Source organism: Nuphar pumila, chromosome 2 (assembly GCF_984573655.1).
Source record: "Nuphar pumila chromosome 2, dmNupPumi1.hap1.1, whole genome shotgun sequence".
In the NCBI taxonomy this organism is placed as follows: domain Eukaryota; kingdom Viridiplantae; phylum Streptophyta; class Magnoliopsida; order Nymphaeales; family Nymphaeaceae; genus Nuphar; species Nuphar pumila.
In genome coordinates this window covers 38,558,617-38,577,302 of record NC_143250.1, presented here as the reverse complement: position 1 = coordinate 38,577,302, position 18,686 = coordinate 38,558,617, and the positions used below count along the sequence as shown (strand labels likewise).

The window sequence follows — 18,686 nt, the reverse complement described above, 5'->3', positions numbered from 1 at the left end:
GAAACCAGGGAATGACCACTATAACAGCTTGAAAGTTGCATCTGTCTCTGGTTTGCATCTAAACAGAACCTCTCTCTCTCTCTATTGCAAGAGAGTTCATCCACCATGAAAGAATCTATATTGTTGCACCCTTTTAGTTTTTATGAGTCATGTTGATTGTATGATGCATGTAGCATAGTTGTCAATATCCGAACCTGTTAAGACCCGAACCGACAATACCCGAACCAGTTAACCCATATGAGTCTACTTTTTTCAGCCATACCCAGACCCTAACCCGACGGGCCTATTAAAGAATCGATTGATTATACCCGATCTGATGCATACTTGAACCCGTTAACCCATATGGGTCCATAGCTTCTATGTATGCTCGAACCCGAATGAGTTTGGGTCTTTTAAACCCGTTTCAGAACCGGGTCTGATAAGACCCAACCCAAACCTGACCCGGTGACACCCCTAGAAGTAATCATTACCATTGGGTTGGGACTTGGGATTTCAGTTGGTCTTATTTTTACTTCATGAGAGTATTGGAGGGGAGCTTTCTTAACATGTATAAATACATAAGGTGATAGGGACGTTACAAATTTTCCATGCAACTAAACTTTCTCTTGGAAGCATGCAAGACTTTGCATCGATAAATTATTTTCTGAAGATAACTGTATGCCTATGTCACAGGGATTCGGCTAGCAGGGTGCCGCACCCGCGTCGACGCGACTCGACGCGGGTGCGGGTTCGGGTGCCGCACCGGGTGCGGTCAACCCGATCCTGGGTGCGTTGACCGCACCCAGGATCATTTAGGTCCATTTGTTTTTTGGATTTAAAAAAAAAAAAAATTTCCCTGTGAAATGGGCTTGCGAATTTGATTTTTTTTTAAAAAAATCTGCTGTCAGGGCTGACAGGCAGCTGCTGTCTATCTTTAAAAAAAATCTGCTGTCTGTCAGGGCTGACAGGCAGCTGCTGTTTATCTTTAAAAAAAATCTGCTGTCAGGGCTGACAGCAGCTGACAGCCCAGAACTGTACTGGAAGCTTTTCCAGCTCGTATAGAGACCATTTTGCTCTAATAATAGTATTTGTCAGTGCAAGCATGCTAGAAGTGGTATATCATGAATGACATTCATCTTTGAGAAATACTATCTTTGAGAGATACGATGCATTATAAAAACCCTCATTTTACCCTAAATGTCTTATGAAACTTTTTAATGTCAAAATATGGCCTAACTTTGTATAAGCGGGAAACTCCATCAGTGGCATGATTTTATTATCTGGGAAGACCACATCACCACCTTCTCTTGTGATAAGATGATCAAAGTGATACACTTCCCTTTTATATATATATATATATATATATATATATATATATATATATATATATATATATATATATATATATATATATATATATATATATATTACATTTTTGCCCCTGCCGCACCCCCGCACCCGGGTTTTTTGGAAGTGCCGAATCCCCGCACCCGCACCCGCACCCGCACCCGCACCCGCACCCGCACCCGCACCCATGTGACATAGCTGTATGCATGTTATTTTGAGAAATGAAGGTAAAGTTGCATTTGGGGTGTCTTTTCAGTCATTCTATAAGATTGTCAAAGATTTGTGGTTCTTTTTGACTTTTCTATATTGACTAATGCTTCAACTGTTTTTAGAGCCTCTTCATTCTGACAGTTGAACTGACATGATTCATAATTTATTAGAGAGCTTGTAATCTCTAGTTTCTGGAAAACCTTCTTTTTATATATAATGCGTTCCTTAGGCCCCCTTTTTTGTTAGGTCTCGTTAGGCCCCTTCAAAAATCGTAGTTTTAAGTATTTTTTCTCACGTCTAACACCATAGATGTGATCTATAGGTTTTGTTTAGTGGGGACCAGCTTTTGGAACACCGGAATCTGACCTGTATACAGGTTTTTCCGGTGATCCAACATCAATGGCTATGAAGGTACCAGTTTTTCGCGGCTCACAGGATCATGTTTTTCTGTTGAAAAAACATGATCCAAGAGTTGATTCCTACTAAATTGAGCATGCTAAACACATCTAACGGTTCAGGTCTATCATAAAACACTTAAAACCTATGGGCCAGAGCGGGGCAGAACGAGAAATGGGGCCTAATATGTTCAGTTCTCGTGTGTATATATATATATATATCAATGGCTTGTAAGGTGCACTGGGATTTTGTGCTCATGTTTCCAGAATTTACCTCAACATAAGAGCTGTTTTTTCAAAGTTCACATATCTTCTCAACACCTGTACCAATGCACTAGAGTTTTTTAGCACTCGGTGATATGCTGTTTACTATAGTTTAATGTATATAATATGCTTTGATTGCCCAAAATCACCGATACACACAATATGCTAAGATTTTTTATTTTCTCTACTAGGTTATTGGGGTATGTACCTTATTGGTGTGAATTTAGGATACTATCTTTTCTTTGGAAAAAACTCTAGTAAGACAGACACGAGCACTGTTCAAACTGTGCGAACTAAAGTTTGGTTTCTTTCCATATTGTTTTGGTACGTATATCCCACATATTTTACGGTTGTATTGGGATAAACTGCATGTTGTTTGTGGCATCTTTTTGATCATTTTTTAACTTTCTCGTGTTTAGGTTGATGACCGTACTTCTGGACAAGTATGTGGAAAATGTTTCTCGTCGGATGGTATTAATCCACATTCTGTGTTGGTTACTTGGTTTATTTCATTTTTTTTTGAGACCATGTCATCTCCAACCCCCTCATCTTTCAATCCTATTTGGTCAAACTTTGGTTTTTTCTTTTTCTTCCATGCACTGGATTGTGCATGATATTATTGTATTCATAATTTCATACACTTATTGCTTATTGATTCATTTGCAGTGCAATCTGGCATATGTAACTCTTGTATTGGCACAGAACTTGCAGGTAATGGCCTATCTGTAAGTGAAATTGGTGTATATAGATTATAAATTTATAATGCATTCTTTGACATTTAAGGCGAAACTTTGTGTATGCAATTAGTGATGCAATTCATGGTGTTTTTGTTAAAATACATCTTATGTTTATATATATGTACATATACATTACATATGTATATATGTATTAGCATATTTATATATATGTTTTTTATATAGTTTGTAATCTAGGAGTTTTATGTAAATTTTTTATTTTTATTTTTATTTCTTTTTTATTGTAATAGGCCCTGCCCATTAAAGGCAGTTTTGATTTTTTTTGTAGCCATTGGGACTAGCCCAACGGCTAGTTGTGTCTTTCTCCTCTATCATGTATACTCCCCACATTTCTCTTATGTTTTTCTTAAGCATTTGAAGTGAATAAAATTTATATTTTTTTATATTTTGTGCTTGCTCATTATTGGCTATTGTAAGTGTGTTTTTGGCTCTTGTATTTGCCCTCAAGTGGCTTGTGTATTGCCCTTTATTGGGTTAGTGCTTGTGCACATTGTTTTGTCTCTTGATTGCCAGTCGGGATCAAAATAAGATATGTATCGTATCGTAAAAAACCACATTTTCACTAAAAAATTCTCTAAAAATCTAAAAACAAATTCATAGAATACAAGATATATGCGACTAAACATAGATATGTCATTAAACATTCATGATTCAACTAAACATATATGTCTCATCTCATGTCACAATCAACTAAATGTAGATTTTGTTTACACAAGTTTTGTAACAAAAGATACAAAACAACATCAATCATCTTCAATATCAAACATTCCACTTTTGGCATAAGAGATGACATCTTGTTGTGGGCCTTGTGACTCTTCATTTTGTTGTGCAGCCACTGCCAGGGCATCTTCCAATGCTTGTGCCTCTCGTTTCCTTAATCTAATATTCATATTTCTGGTTTCTTCTAAATCAACATGCATCTCAGCTCGTGCTTCCAGCATGTTTCCACCAACTGCTGGAATTTGCTCTTTCATGCAGTTTGGCCCCCTGAAGCTCTAAATGACAAAACCTGCATCTTATAGTAGCAAGCCCTATATGATCTTCAGGAACCTCATTACCTCAGAGTATCACCACACTGGTCTATTCTAATATTCATATTTCTGGTTTCTTCTAAATCAACATGCATCTCAGCTCGTGCTTCCAGCATGTTTCCACCAACTGCTGGAATTTGCTCTTTCATGCAGTTTGGCCCCGTGAAGCGCTAAATGACAAAACCTGCATCTTATAGTAGCAAGCCCTATATGACCTTCAGGAACCTTACTACCTCAGAGTATCACCACACTGGTCTATCACCACGTTGGGAACACCGAGCCATTAATAAATATAATCACAAGTAAATCGCTTAAGACAAAATAACACTACATTCAAAAGCCAAAAGGTTTTCAATTCATAACTCATTACAAAAGTTAAAGCTACAATTTTTAGTTACAGAAACATGTCTATATCAAGGTTGCCAAACTAGGAAGCGGAAACAGGAAACGATACGGGAAGCGAGAAGCGAGAAGCGAGAAGCGAAGCATTTTAAAATTTATAGGAAGCGGGAAGCGAAGTATCAATTTAAAAGCAAAATATTAAAAAAATGAAGCAATATGGTAATTGAATAAGAATCGAACAAGAAACAAATGAAAACTAAAATAAAATTATTTATTCTTATATTTCATGATTTTTCAGTAAAAGAGTTAAATTTTTGTTAAAATCTAACAATAATGGTTACTAATTTAAAGAAAGTACATGAAAAGTGAGTGAAAGTGTGAGAGAAAATACATGAAAAACATGAAAAGAAACGTGAGAAAAGCATATAGGAAGCATAGACCATGTATGTGGGAAGCATAGAAGAAGCGTGGGGGAATCGAGATTCCCATGAAGTTTTAGAAGCGAGGAGTATCGCGCTTCTGAAGCGAGTTTTCGGGAAGCGAGCTTCCCACCTACCTAAGAAGCTTCTGGTAACTCTGGTCTATATTATATATAAGTCATGTTGAGTATCAAACTTCAACTCAATGACTTTATCCATTTTTTGCATTGTTCATAAGCTTGAGATGATGATGGTTCTGTTAAAATATATACATGTTATTGTATATATACATATATATTTTAATATATGTATATATGTATAGTTTTGCAGTGAGGGGTAGTTTTGCCATTTTATCCCTTGTAATTAGAACAGTCCACTAGGGGCTGTTTTGTATTTTTCCTTTTCTTATTTTTCATTTCTTTTTATTTAATGACCAAGGGCTCTATAGAGTCCCAACGACTCTACAAAAGCCTCTCCTTGGTCCTTTTGTTGTATAAATAAGGGCTGTTAGCCCCTCTCCATGTAATGTTTTTTTTATAGCATTTTGCTCGATAACAAATTCATTATTTTTTTATTCTTGTTCCTCTTTGTGAGCATTGTGATTAGCCCTTAGTGGCTCTTTGTATCTTGCCCATTAGTGGCTTCGTATTTGTGTGGGTGTGCACTCTTCATGCATCTCTCTTGTGCACTTGAAGTTTCATCACATGGTATTAGAGCCTTTGGGTTCTTTTGATCTTTAAGGCTTTGTTCGTGGTTATCAAAGATCGTGTGTTCGTGATAAAAGTTTTGGTGCTCTTTTTTTCTTCTTTATCCTTTCCTCTTGTTATTTGTTATGGAGCATGAATTGAGAGTTGAGCTCTCCTTCACACTCAATGGATCTAACTACGTGATGTGGTCTTTGGCCATGTAAAATTACCTCAAAGGCAATAAACTTTGGGGATTCGTGATGGGAACTACTCCCGAACCATCTTTAAAGCTTACAAAAGTTGAAGAAGGTGTTGAAAAGGCCATTGAAGGATATGATCATATTAAAGTTATCCATGAGCATCAATTAAAGGTAAAAGATTTGGAAAGCAACTACACACAAGGTTGACATAAAAATATGTGACAACATTGCTAAGTTTAGAAGGGCCAATGAAGCATGGTTCTTTCTTAAGGGTATGTATACCCAAAAAGATCTTGCTAGATAATATTTTTGTCAAGACAAGATTAAAACCACTAAACAAGGGGACATGAATATCCGTGATTATTTTAGTGCTTTGTCTCTTCTTTGAGACCAAAATGAGTGGTTCTCGAAGATATTGAACTTAGAGAGCGCAAGTTGAGAACACACTTCTTGCAATTCCTTCATGGTCTAAGACTGGAATTTGAACAAGTGAAGTCCTCTCTCCTTCGTAGGACTTCGACCATGCCTCTTGAAGATGCTCTTATTGCCAACAAGAGACTCACCTTGCCATGACTACTAAAAGTGAAGACGTTTTGGCTGTTACTAGGTCGAGTAACAATAAGGGGCCTATAGGCCTTCTCACTTTGTAAGGCAAAATAACTATAATAGTGGATATAAAAAGGGTTTTATTTGTCATTATTGTAATGAACCGAGACATAGTAAATCGGTTTACCCAAGGCTTAAAAGCAAAGTTGTTTCCATCGGACAAATCTCACCCGATAAGGAAAAATCTAGCAAGAATGAAAGAGATATTAAAGACACTCTTAGTCAAATATCAGAGGCACTACAACAACTACTCAAATCATCTTCTACTTCGGGTGCCGCCATTGCATCTTCTTCATCTCCTTCAGGTATGTGGATTCTTGACTCGGGTGCTTCCTTTTATATGCCCCCTCAATTGACGATAGAACCTCTTTAAAAATAAATAGTAATTGAATTCTTGATTCATAAACTTCTCAAAAATTTCTTGTTCCAAAATTGAATTTAAATATTTTCTCCGCCTTTCAAATTTTCGACCATGGATGCAAAGTTTCTTTTTCATCCAAAGATTGCAGCGTGTCGGATCTCCAGTCAGGGAAGCTGATTGAGCAAGGCCATAGGAGAGGCGGTCTTTGCTTTATGAATTTTTTGACTCTTCCATCCAAGTCATTTTGTAATTATGTACAAGACAAAAGTATTGATATTTGACATAAGAGACTTGGGCATCCTAGTTTTTCAAAAATGCATCTCTTTTCTTTTTTGAAAAATATTTGTAATAAAAAGGATATAACTTGTAAAGATTGCATTTTTTGAAAAAATGAAAGCCATTCATTTTCCCCATAGATTTTTTGTTTCTACTCGTGCTTTGGAATTAGTGCATTCAGATTTATAGGGCCCTTCACCGGTCATATCAAAAGAAGGTTACTCCTATTGAGTTATTTTTGTTGATGATTTTACTAGATATACATGGGTTTAGTTTCTAAATCTTAAATATGATGTGTTCTTTTTTGTAAGGAATTCTATATAATGATTAAAAATCAATTTCTTAGTAACATATATATTGTTAGGTCCAATTAGAGAGGGGAATATATGTCGAATGATTTTCAAAATTACTTGAAACAAAATGACATTTGTCATCAAAGGTCTTGTCCTGGAACTAGGGTTGTCAATGAGTCGGGTTTACCCGGACCCGACTCGTACCAAACCCTATAGGGTCCAGGTATGGTGATAAATAAGAAGCCCGAGTTTGGACTTGAAGGTCCGATTAATACATGGATCCAGGTATAGTTTGTGAAATTTTATGCCAGACCTGGGCCTGATCGGAGTTTCGATTAAGACCCGTAATTTTTCAATGTAAAAATGAGGAAAAGTATTGTTTTATCGGGTATGGCCCAGGTTTGGTTCATGTAGTTCTTATCGGGTCCGAGTATGGTTTCTCTTATGGTGGGTCCGATTAGACATGGATCTGCATCAGGTACCATACTTGAAAATTTGGACCAGGTTTGGTTCCTCCTGGGTCCGAACAAAACCGACCCATTGACACCCCTACCTAGAACCCCTCAACAAAATGAGTTAGTGGAAAAAAAGTATAGACATATGATAGAAATCACTAGGACTCTTCTTATTTCCAGACATTCTGAATTTTTTTTGGGCCAAAGTCGTTTTATCCTCAATCTACTTAATAAATTGAATACTTTCATTTTCTTTACAAAATATCTCCTCATTTGAAAAACTTTTCAAAATGACTCCTGATTTTAAAAGATTAAGAATCTTTCGTTGTAAAAGTTGTGTGCTTAGTCATAAAAATGCTAAACTATCTCCAAAAGCTATTGAGTGTGTTTTCTTGGGATATGGGGAAAATAAAAAAGGGTATTGTTGTTTTGACTCAAAGAACAATGAACTTTATGTTTCTCAAGACGTTACTTAAAAAATGAATTTGGATTTGATAACAAACTAAAGAGGAAATTGACTATACATTTCTATTTGATCTATTACCAAGACATGATGACTCTAACAAGCTTGACTCTAATAATGTTTTTGATCTTTGTTTGAATGATGCTTCTAGTAATGAACATCCTGTTGATGAGGTATGTCAAATGGAGCTTGATGTTAGGAAAGCCAACACTTGGGAAATAATTGATCTTCCTCTAGGCAAGAAACCTATACGATGTAGGTGGGTGTTTAAAAACAAGACCAAAAGTGACACATCCTTAAAAAGGTATAAAGCAAGATTGGTTGCCAAATGATATGCTCAAGAATATAAAATAAATTATGAAGAAACCTTTGCTTCCATCGCTAGGATGACTAGTGTACGAACCTTAATCGCCATTGATTCTATCCAACAATGGTCAATTTATCAACTAGATGTTAAAATTGTCTTTTTAAATAGAGAACTTTGTGAGAAAGTTTACATGGATCCTCGACTGAGAGTTGATATTAATGGTAAAATTCTGAAACAAAAAAAAGCCTTGTATGGTTTTAAATAAGCCTCTCAGGCTTGGTATGATAAACTTAGTAATGTTATGAATGATTTGAAATTTATTTCTTGTTATACTAACACAACTCTCTTTGTCAAGAAAACATGTACTAATATTGTGATACTTCTACTATATATTGATGACATGATCATTATAGGAAATGGCAAAGGAGTTATTGAAATTAAATATGTTTTAAAGAAAAATTTTGATATGTCTGACTTGAGATTTTTGAAATATTTTTTAGGAATTGAGGTTGCCTATTCACCTAGATGATATATCCTCTCCCAAATGAAATTGACTGCTAACATATTTACTAGATCAGGAATTTCTGATGAAAAGAAGGTGAAGACACAAAGCAGAGTTACCAGTCGAGGAAGCGGGAGCGAGAAGCGATACGGGAAGTGAGAGCGGGAAGCGAGGCACTTTCAAAAATTTAGGAAGCGGGGAAGTGTGGGACCACTTAGAAGAAAATTCCGAACCGTCTCGGAAGCGAACCAAAAGCAACCTAGGAAGCGAACCAGAAGCGAGGGAGAAGCGAAAAAATGAAAAAATGGGGAAGCGAGGGGGAAGCGTGGGGGAAGCGCGCTTCCCATAAATGGGAAGCATGTTTTCCTATGGGAAACACACTTCCCAAAAAAGAGGGACGCTTTCCCTCACGCTTCGGAAGCGCGCCGTTTCGCACTTCCGAAGCGCGCTTTCCCTTTTACCTAGGCGCCTCCAGTAACTTTGACCCAAAGTCATAAATGCCAAATTAAGACTTGGCGTACTGCTCAAAGATCCTACTCTTTATCGCCAGGTGATTGAATCTCTCACTTACCTTTCTATCACCCGACCTGATACAACAAGTCAGTTTGAGCATGCTCCTACCACTAGGGGTGCACAGCGAGCCGAGCTAGCTCAAGTTCTGCTCGAGCTCGGGTTGATTAAGCTCGACTCGAGCTTGTCCATGAAGATATATGGGCCAAGCTTGAACATAAGACCAGACTCAACTTAGATAAGAGAGCTGAGCTTGATTAAGTTGCTGTACTCAATTAAACTCGAAAAGCTCGGTTAGGTAATATGTATTTGTCATGTGATACAAAAAGTGTATTTGCCTTTATGGGCAAGGTGAATGCCTTTTTATCAAAATGTGATGGGTTTGAATCCCACGGTTACTAAAGTTGTTTTATTTTAACTGGTAAATCCCGCCGCCAACTAAAGGTGTTCTATTTTTGACAATCTAGGTGTAAATTTCATTTATATACGTTTTCTGTGTCTTTTAAATAAAAAAATGTATGGGCTACCCTAGTCGTCAAGCTTTATATTTGACTTTTTAGAGGCGACGGGGTTAAATCTTGCCCCTTGAAAAATGCAAAACATTTTTTTTTTTTGAAGTCGGCCAAGCTCGACTTGGCTCGAGCTCGGGGCCAATCCGATCCTCGACAATGTTGTACACGCTCGCCTCCAAGCTTGAGTTGAGTTCGAGCAATGTTATTTCTATCCGATCCGAGCTTGAACAGTTGAAGCTCAGCTCGTGTGCACCCCTACCTACCACAATACACATGGGCACAATTATGAGGATTATTTGATATAATAAAAACACAATATCAAAGGATATTTTCTTATCCTCTTCCTCCTCCTCCTTAGATTTAATTGCTTACACTGATGCTGATTGGGGTGACAATACAAATGATACAATACCAACTATTGGTTTTTGTGTTTTCTTAGGGGATTCTTCAATTTCTTAGAGGTGCAAAAAACAATAGAAAGTGAAACAGAATATCGAGCTATGGCTACGACAACAATAGAGCTTGTATGGCTAAGGACTCTTCTTCAGGACATGCGTGTTTCCATCTCCAAAACTTTGAGGATGTGTGTTGTGACAACAAAAGTGCAAGCTATATTGCTAGCAACCACACCTTCTATGAAATACCAAATCACATTGAGATGAACTGCCATCACATACATAATGAGTATCTGAAAGGAACTATTGAGTTATCGTACATAACATCAGAGTACTAGCTTGCAAATTTTTTTATCAAAGCTCTTCCTCCACCTAGTTTTATTTTTCTCATTAACAAACTTTTGGTGATGTCACCATAAGTTTGAGGGGGGGGGGGGGGGTGTTAAAATACACACACACACACATATATATATATATGTTATTGTATATATATATATATATTTTAATATATGTATAGTTTTACAGTAAGCGATATTTTTGTCATTTTATCCCTTGAAATTAGAACAGTCCACTAGGGGCTGTTTTGTATTTTTCTTTTCTTTTTATTTAATGACCAAGGGCTCTATAGTCATTAATCATAGAGTCATTGGGACTTCTCCCAACGGTCATAAATAGTCGTCAGGCTATAGAGATTATTTGGTTGAAAAGTCTTTCTCAAAGATATGAGAGTCATCATTTCAAACCCTTTGAAGAACTGTAGCGACAACAAGAGTGCCATTTCTATTGCAAGCAACCACACCTTCCACGAATAAACAAAGCATATAGAAATGAATTGTCAGTATGTTTGAGAAGAGTACTTTAGAGGAATGATATATTTGTCTTATGTGTCTTCTTAATATGAATTTGTTGATTTCTTTACCAAGGTCATTCTCTTTTCACGCTTTATGTTTCTCCTTGTCCAACTTTGGATTATTACACCGTAAGTTTGAGAGGGAGTGAATATTACAATGCACAACCATTTGAGCATTGTGATAATGCATGAAATGATATCATTTTATCACACATTCATGCATTTATATGTGGTTTTATGGCATAAGTATCTGTCTTTGTGATGTTTAAGTTGCAAAGAGGCTTCAATTCGAATTTTGCTCGAAACCAAGTTAAAATGAGAGAGATAGAGCTATTTCAAGGTAATGGATCGGTTTTTGAGGAGATTTGAATCCAGATCTGACCCAAAGCGTTCACCATGGATTTTGGATTAGATCCATACTCAAACCCATCCAAGATCTGAAGATCCAAGGTGAGAAAAGTCCAATTCACCCTCAAAGATGGTGCCTAGAGGTAAATTGTAAATTTTAATAATTTGAAAGTGATTCTTGAAAATTGCTTCAACTGAGTGTTGTTTTAAGGAATATATGAATTTTTTTATATAAAAAGAAAGCTACAACAACCCTAAACTCGTCCAACAACCTTCAAAGTCGTGCCTTCTCCCATCTTCTTCTTCACGTTTTCTTCTTCCTCTTCTTCTTCACGTTTTTCTCTTCTTGTTTTCTTTTTCTTTTCGTTTTTCTCTGTGATTCTCTTATAAATCTTCATGTTCTTCGTGTTTTATTTCTTCTTCTTGCTGTATTTTGTGTCTAATCGCTGCAGGTACGAAAGAACTCCTCAAAGAATCAAGGAATCAGTGAGAGAGAGAGAGGGGAGAGAGAGAAAAGAGAGAACTCGATATTTGGGAATTGGCAGCCACTCAGATGCATTGATCGACTGCACTAATCCTTCATTAATATTAATAGGGTTACAAATAAAATACATGGACAAAACTGCCCTGTACAAGTATTACATATTACACATAGACATAAGAGGCTGTATCAGATATGGATTCAACTGGATCCATATCCGATCCATATTCTAATACCCTCCCTCAAGTTGTGCATGGGAGTAAACCATGTGCAACTTGTTCTTCAGATACCAGAAGCAGTTACTTGTGAGACCTTTTGTGAACACATCAGCGACCTGGTCTTATGAAGACACATAAACTGGTTCAATCTCCTTATCTGCTATCTTTTGTCTGATGAAATGCTGGTCAATCTCAATATGCTTAGTACGACTGTGATGAACAAGGTTGATTGCAATTCGTATAACACTTCTATTATCACACATGAGAGTCGAATTTGAGACATTCTCTCCCATTTTTGTAAGTAGATGCCTAATTCAGGTCACCTCAGCTGTGGCAGTTGCCATAGATCTATACTCTGCCTTTGTGCTAGATCTTGCCACAACCTTCTGTTTTCTGCTGCTCCATGAGACAAGATTTTTCCAATAAAAACACAGTATCCTGAAACAAATCCCTTTTCATCTGGGTCACCTGCCTAGTCTGCATCTATATATGCCAATATATCATGTTTGAATGTCCCCCATGAAGACTGAACATGTATAAGTCCATCACCTACCATGCCTTTTAAATAACTAAGAATACGTTTGACGACATCCATGTGACCAGTTTTCGGTTCATGCATGAATCGAAATACTTGATTTACAGAATATACGATGTTTGGTCTGGTAAAAGTGAGGTACTATAACATGCCCACTATACTGTGATACTTGCTCGCATCTGAATACAACTCACCATCACAAATGCTGAACTTTTGATTGACAACACTGGGTGTAGGTAGAGGTTTGCAATCTGTCATTCCTGCTTTGCCCAAAAGATCAAGAGTGTATTTGTGTTGAGTTAATGACATTTTTCCATCCTGTATGTCCACCTCTACACCAAGAAAATATCTCAGTTCCCCAAGGTCTTTCATTTTGAACCGCATACTTAGTAGCACCTTGATTCGTTGAATGTGATCCGGGACATTGCCAGTGATCACGATATCATCAACATATATAAGTAACAAAAACCACAATGGTCCCATCCTTGTATATGAATAGAGAATGATCAAGTTGGGAATGGATGAAACCGTGGTTTTGAATTTCTAAGGAAAAACTTTCAAACCATGATCAGGATGCTTGCTTTAATCCATATAATGCTTTGGTTTATTTGCATACATATTTCTTTGGGTCTCCTTTTGCATAACCTTCAGGCTACTCTATGTAAACTTCTTCCTTTAAATTCCCATGCAGGAATGCATTTTTAACATCAAGCTGACTAAGAGTCCATCCATGTTCAATTGCCAGGCCAAGAATAATACGAATAGTTTCCATTTTCACCATTGGGCTAAAAGTTTCCTCATAATCTTGACCATATTCTTGAGTAAAACCTTTGGCAACGAGACGCGCTTTGTATCGTTCAATGCTACCATCCGGTTTATATTTAATCTTATAAACCCATTTTGAGCCAACAACATTTTTATCTGGAGGACGTTCAACTATCTCCCATGTTTGACACTCATAAAGTGCCTCGATTTCCTCATTCATCGCTTAAATCCATTTGTTAGAATGAATAACTTGACAAAAATCAAGTGGTTCTTCGTGTTTTTCAATCTTGGATAGAAAGACCTGAAAATCCATTGAAAAACTATCATAACTCACCCACTTTTCAATGGGATGCCTTATCCTGCCCGATCTTCTTGGTGTCTCTCTGTTATTTGGCAATGCCACGCGTTCTCCAGCAGGCACATCTATTCACTCTTTGAGTCTCCTGGTATAGACATTCCCTTTGTATCTCAAACATTCTGTTTTCGATGCCTCTTCTGAAACCGTCTCATCATTTGAGCTTTCAGGAACCAAAGGAGTGTAATCTCCGGCCTGTGAAATGAGTTCAGTACTGAGGCATGGATCATACCAATTATCATTGGTGTCAATATGGTCACGATTGTGATATGCTTTATTCCCAAGAAAACCATTTTCATCAAAACAACATTTCTAGAAATTCTGATCTTTCTATTTACATGATCATAGCACCTGTAACCCTTGTGTTCATCTGCATAACCTACAAACTGACATACAGAGGCTTTGTCCTGAAATTTAGTTCTCATGGATTTATCAATATGCACATAACATGTGCATCCAAAAACTCATAACTCATCATAATCAGGATCTACATCAAAGAGAACATAATAGGCGGATTGATTTTCAAGAATAGGCATAGGAAGACGGTTTATCACATGAGTGGCAGTATGAAAGGCTTCTGTCCAAAGACTAATAGGCACATTAGAAACATGCATCATGCTCATTACACTTTCCACAATATGTCTGTGCTTGCGTTCGACAATACCATTTTGCTGTGGAGTGTACGGGCAAGAAACTCTACGATGAATCCTATTATCTTGGAGAAAATCTAACAATTCTTTGGAGGAATACTCACCACCTTCATCACATTGGAGAATTTGAATGTTTTGAGAAAATTGGGTTTTAATGTAGGCATGAAAACGACGAAAAATGAGAAAAACCTCTGATTTGTGTTTCATAAAAAATATCCAGGTAAAGCAAGAAAAACTGTCAATAAAGGATACATAATATTTGCTTTCAGAAGAGGAAGGATTGGGAGCTAGGCCCCACACATCAGAACATATTATCTAAAAAGGTATGGAGGCTCTTTTATTTATTTGATGAAAAGGAAGTACATGACTTTTGCAAACCTGTTAACTGGAACACATTTTATTCTTCAACGAAGGAGAAACAGACTCTGAAAGAAATCCATTAGACACTAGTTTTTCAATAAAGACTTGACTACAATGACCAAGACGGGAATGCCAAAGTTTTGACTTATTACATTGGGATATACTTAGAATACTTTTAGAAGTATGATCGAACTTGGGAGGCTTCAGAACACTGGAGGCTGGATCTTCATTGAAGATATACATGTTTCCACGTCGCTCTTCTTTAGCGAACATCTTCTTCGTTTGAAGGTCCTTGACAAAGACAGAAGTAGGAGTAAATTCAACAGAAGAATTGGTAGAATCAATAAGCTTAGAAACGAAGACAATATTTTTCTTTATATTTGGTGCATGAACAACATTAGATAAAGGAATGGATGAAGATTCGGCCAAAGAGATGAGAACATTGCCTACGTTTGAAATAGGGTGGTGAGTCCCATCTCCAGTTACAATATTAGATTTACCAAAATAGGGGATCAAAGTAGAGAACTTACCTGCATTGCCAGTGACATGAGTTGCTGCCCTAGAGTCTACATATTATATTCCATCATCATTCTGTTTCAGGTTCAAGTTAGCCATAACAGACAAGAGAAGATCCTTAGCGTCATCACTGACCTGAAAGGTACCCGCAGATCCTGATGTGGCAATGTTTCTATTGTTGTGCATTCTGTTGCGGTTTTGAGGATTGAACCAACAGTTGGCTTTGATATGGCCACGTTTGTTGCACTGGTAACATGTGGGAACATTCCTTGACGGGCTGGGTGTAGGCAGCAAACCACGTCCACCTTGGATTTGTGCTCTCCTGCCTCTACCACGCCCTCCTTGTGCACGATCAACAGTCATCCCTGTGGCAAGAACATCATGTATATATGATTGTTCTTGACGAACTGGGTGTAGGCAGCAAACCACGTCCACCTTGGATTTGTGCTCTCCTGCCTCTACCACGCTCTCCTTGTGCACGATCAACAGTCATCCCTGTGGCAAGAACAACATGTATATATGATTGCCTTGCTGGGGCATCAGAAAAGCTTTTCAAGGACATCTCGTACTGGAACAGTTTGGCACCTAAATCTTCAAACTAGGTAACGTCGGCAAACACAATAAAGAGGTCACAAGAACGTGATACTCTGATCCCATGGCACTGAGTGTCTGCTGCACCTTTTCTTTATCTGACACTGGATATCCAACTATGGCTAATTGGTCTGTAATGCTTTTGACTTTATTTAAAAATTCAATGATGGTCATTGTTCCTTTTCTTAAAAACTGAAATTCACGCTTGAGAAACAACACTTTAGCCTTTGATATCTGAGAGTAGGTCTGGGCTAGAGTCTCCCACAAGACTTTAGTTGTGCAATCATCAGGAATATAGACTAATACTTCTTGTGATAATGTAGAGGTGATGTATGCAACAGAGCCTGATCGCGCTTCATCCAAGTAACAAAAGTAGGGTTACAAATAATGTTTGGTCCATCTCCATCTTCTTTCGTTTCTTGTGTGATAAATTTTGGAGGCATTGGAATGAAGCCATCCAGGTGACCTGAAATATCTTGACTTTGGATGAAGGGAATAATTTGCCGTTTCCAAGTCAAATAATTATTTGTACTCAGTTTTTCAGAAACTAGGTGCCCAAGGAAGTTGGAGGAAAGGCCCGAGTTGGCTGAATTATCCATTTGCAGATTTATGACAAAAACAGCCTTACGACAGAAAATGAATTTATATCCTAAAACTGCATCAGTATGACAGATTTCGGCAAGAAGAAGTACGTCACAACAGGGCTTTAAACTCGGTAGGAATCTGAATAGATGAATGGACATACTGTAATAGGTCTGTTTGGGACTGATTCAACATCTATTTGGGACAGAATGAGGATCACGTGACCAGACGTGATTTTGGTGTGGGCAGCCAAATGGATAGACTGAACAGATGATAGGGGGTTTGGTAAATGAGAAGAAAAGAGACTTCTGTTTCATGCGACAAGAAGAAATAAAAGAAAGGGGTTCGATAAATGAGAAGAAAAGAGACTTCTGTTTTGTGCGACAAGAAGAAATAAAAGAAACTCGGTGCTCGGGAAAAGAGAAGAAAAGAAATGAGGATTAGCTTTTGCAGGAAACTCGACCTGACAGAGTGGCTGGGTGTAGCTTTTGCAGCAGGAAACTCGATCTGACAGGAGGTGGCTGGGTACAACTTTTGCACAAGGTGCAGCTTTTGCAGCAAGAAACTCGACCTGACAGGAGGAGGTTGGGGACAACTTTTGCACAAGGTGCACCTTTTGCAGTAGGAAACTCAACCTAACAGGAGGAGGCTAGGGGCAACTTTTGCAGCAGGAAACTATTCACGAGACGAGGCTGGGGACCACTTTTTGCAGCAGGAAACTGTTCACGAGACCTGACAGGAGGCTGGGTACAACTTTTGCAGCAGGAAACTGTTCACGGGACTTGATGAAGAGCTTTCTTACTCCCAAATATGTCGCTGCTCTGATACCATGAAAGAACTCCTCAAAGAATCAAGGAATCGGTGAGAGAGAGAGAGGGGAGAGAGAGAAAAGAGAGAACTCGATATTTGGAAATCGGCAGCCACTCTGATGCATTGATCGGCTGCACTAATCCTTCATTAATATTAATAGGGTTACAAATAAAATACATGGACAAAACTGCCCTGTACAAGTATTACATATTACACAAACATAAGAGGCTATATCAGATATGGATTCGACTGGATCCATATCCAATCCATATTCTAATAAGGTACACTCTTTCAGAGCTTCCAATCGAATTTGGCGTGAAAATGTCAATTATCTTCATTGACCGACAGTCGAGAATCCCATCTAGCAACCACCGACATTCTTTTCTTCTCCATCGATCTTTCCCTTCGTAGACTCAACTCCGGGACGTGTGCAACAAGAGGATATCAACATGCAGCAAGAGAAAAAAAATATGGGTACGTGTTTTAAAGCAAGGTGGATTGCTCTCTTCTTCCTAAAATTCGCCGGACAGCCCTTGAGGTAAGTCTTCTCACCCACTGCTTATAATTAGGCATAAAATAAATTTAATTCGATTAGATGTATACTTTATTGTTAATTTTTTAAATCAATTTGTTAATTAAATTGTTTTCTTGTATTTCAGAAATGTTATTTAGATTAGATTAATTAGAATTAGATAAATTAGATTTACTTGAGTAGCGTCAATCGGTATAGCGTGTGTCCTAGTTCATTTCGGTCGTTTATTAATTTTAGTTCAATAGTAGTTAGATTAAAATTTATTTTTATCTTGCTGTTTTGCATCAAATTATGTTTTCATCCACGTTTTAAGGATTAAATTAGTCGATTTTAGCCGAGTGTTTGCTTGAGTTAGCGGTAGATCATTTAGCGTGCGGTTTACTTTTTTCTTGTATTTTTAATTAATTTTCAGCATTGCGTCGTCATGTTAGTGATTGTTTTTTTTACTTTAGAATTGATTCTAGTATAGTTTACATTCTGATTAGTATTTAATTAGATTGAATTGCTTAGTTTTTAATTGAATTATCGTTAAAAATAGAAATCAGTAAAGCGAATTTCGTGTTTTAGTGTGTCATTTTATGTGAATTTTTGTAGAGTTTCGTCCAGGGACAAGGCAGACACGTAATTAAAGGATATTGGATAGGTCTATGCCGAAATTGAGGAGATTCTGATCTGTTTTGACCTTGCCTTACCCATCAGCTTGCCAAAGTTGGCAGGTCTTGCCGAAGTCGGTTTTCTTTATTTGCGATTCGGGTAGAATAGTTTAGTTTTTTTTATTGTTTTCG

General features: G+C 37.4%; 1 protein-coding gene across 2 annotated transcripts in view; it reads left to right on the top strand.

Moving 5' to 3' along the window:
* LOC149845293 (uncharacterized protein At4g17910-like) overlaps positions 1-18,686 on the top strand; it is a 47,629-nt gene that overhangs the window by 22,938 nt on the left and 6,005 nt on the right. For both annotated transcript variants that reach the window (XM_089997550.1, XM_089997552.1), the window contains exons 12-14: positions 2,387-2,519; positions 2,615-2,666; positions 2,862-2,906. In XM_089997550.1, coding sequence (XP_089853676.1) covers positions 2,387-2,519; positions 2,615-2,666; positions 2,862-2,906 — 230 coding nt within the window. The remainder of the gene's footprint in view (positions 1-2,386; positions 2,520-2,614; positions 2,667-2,861; positions 2,907-18,686) is intronic.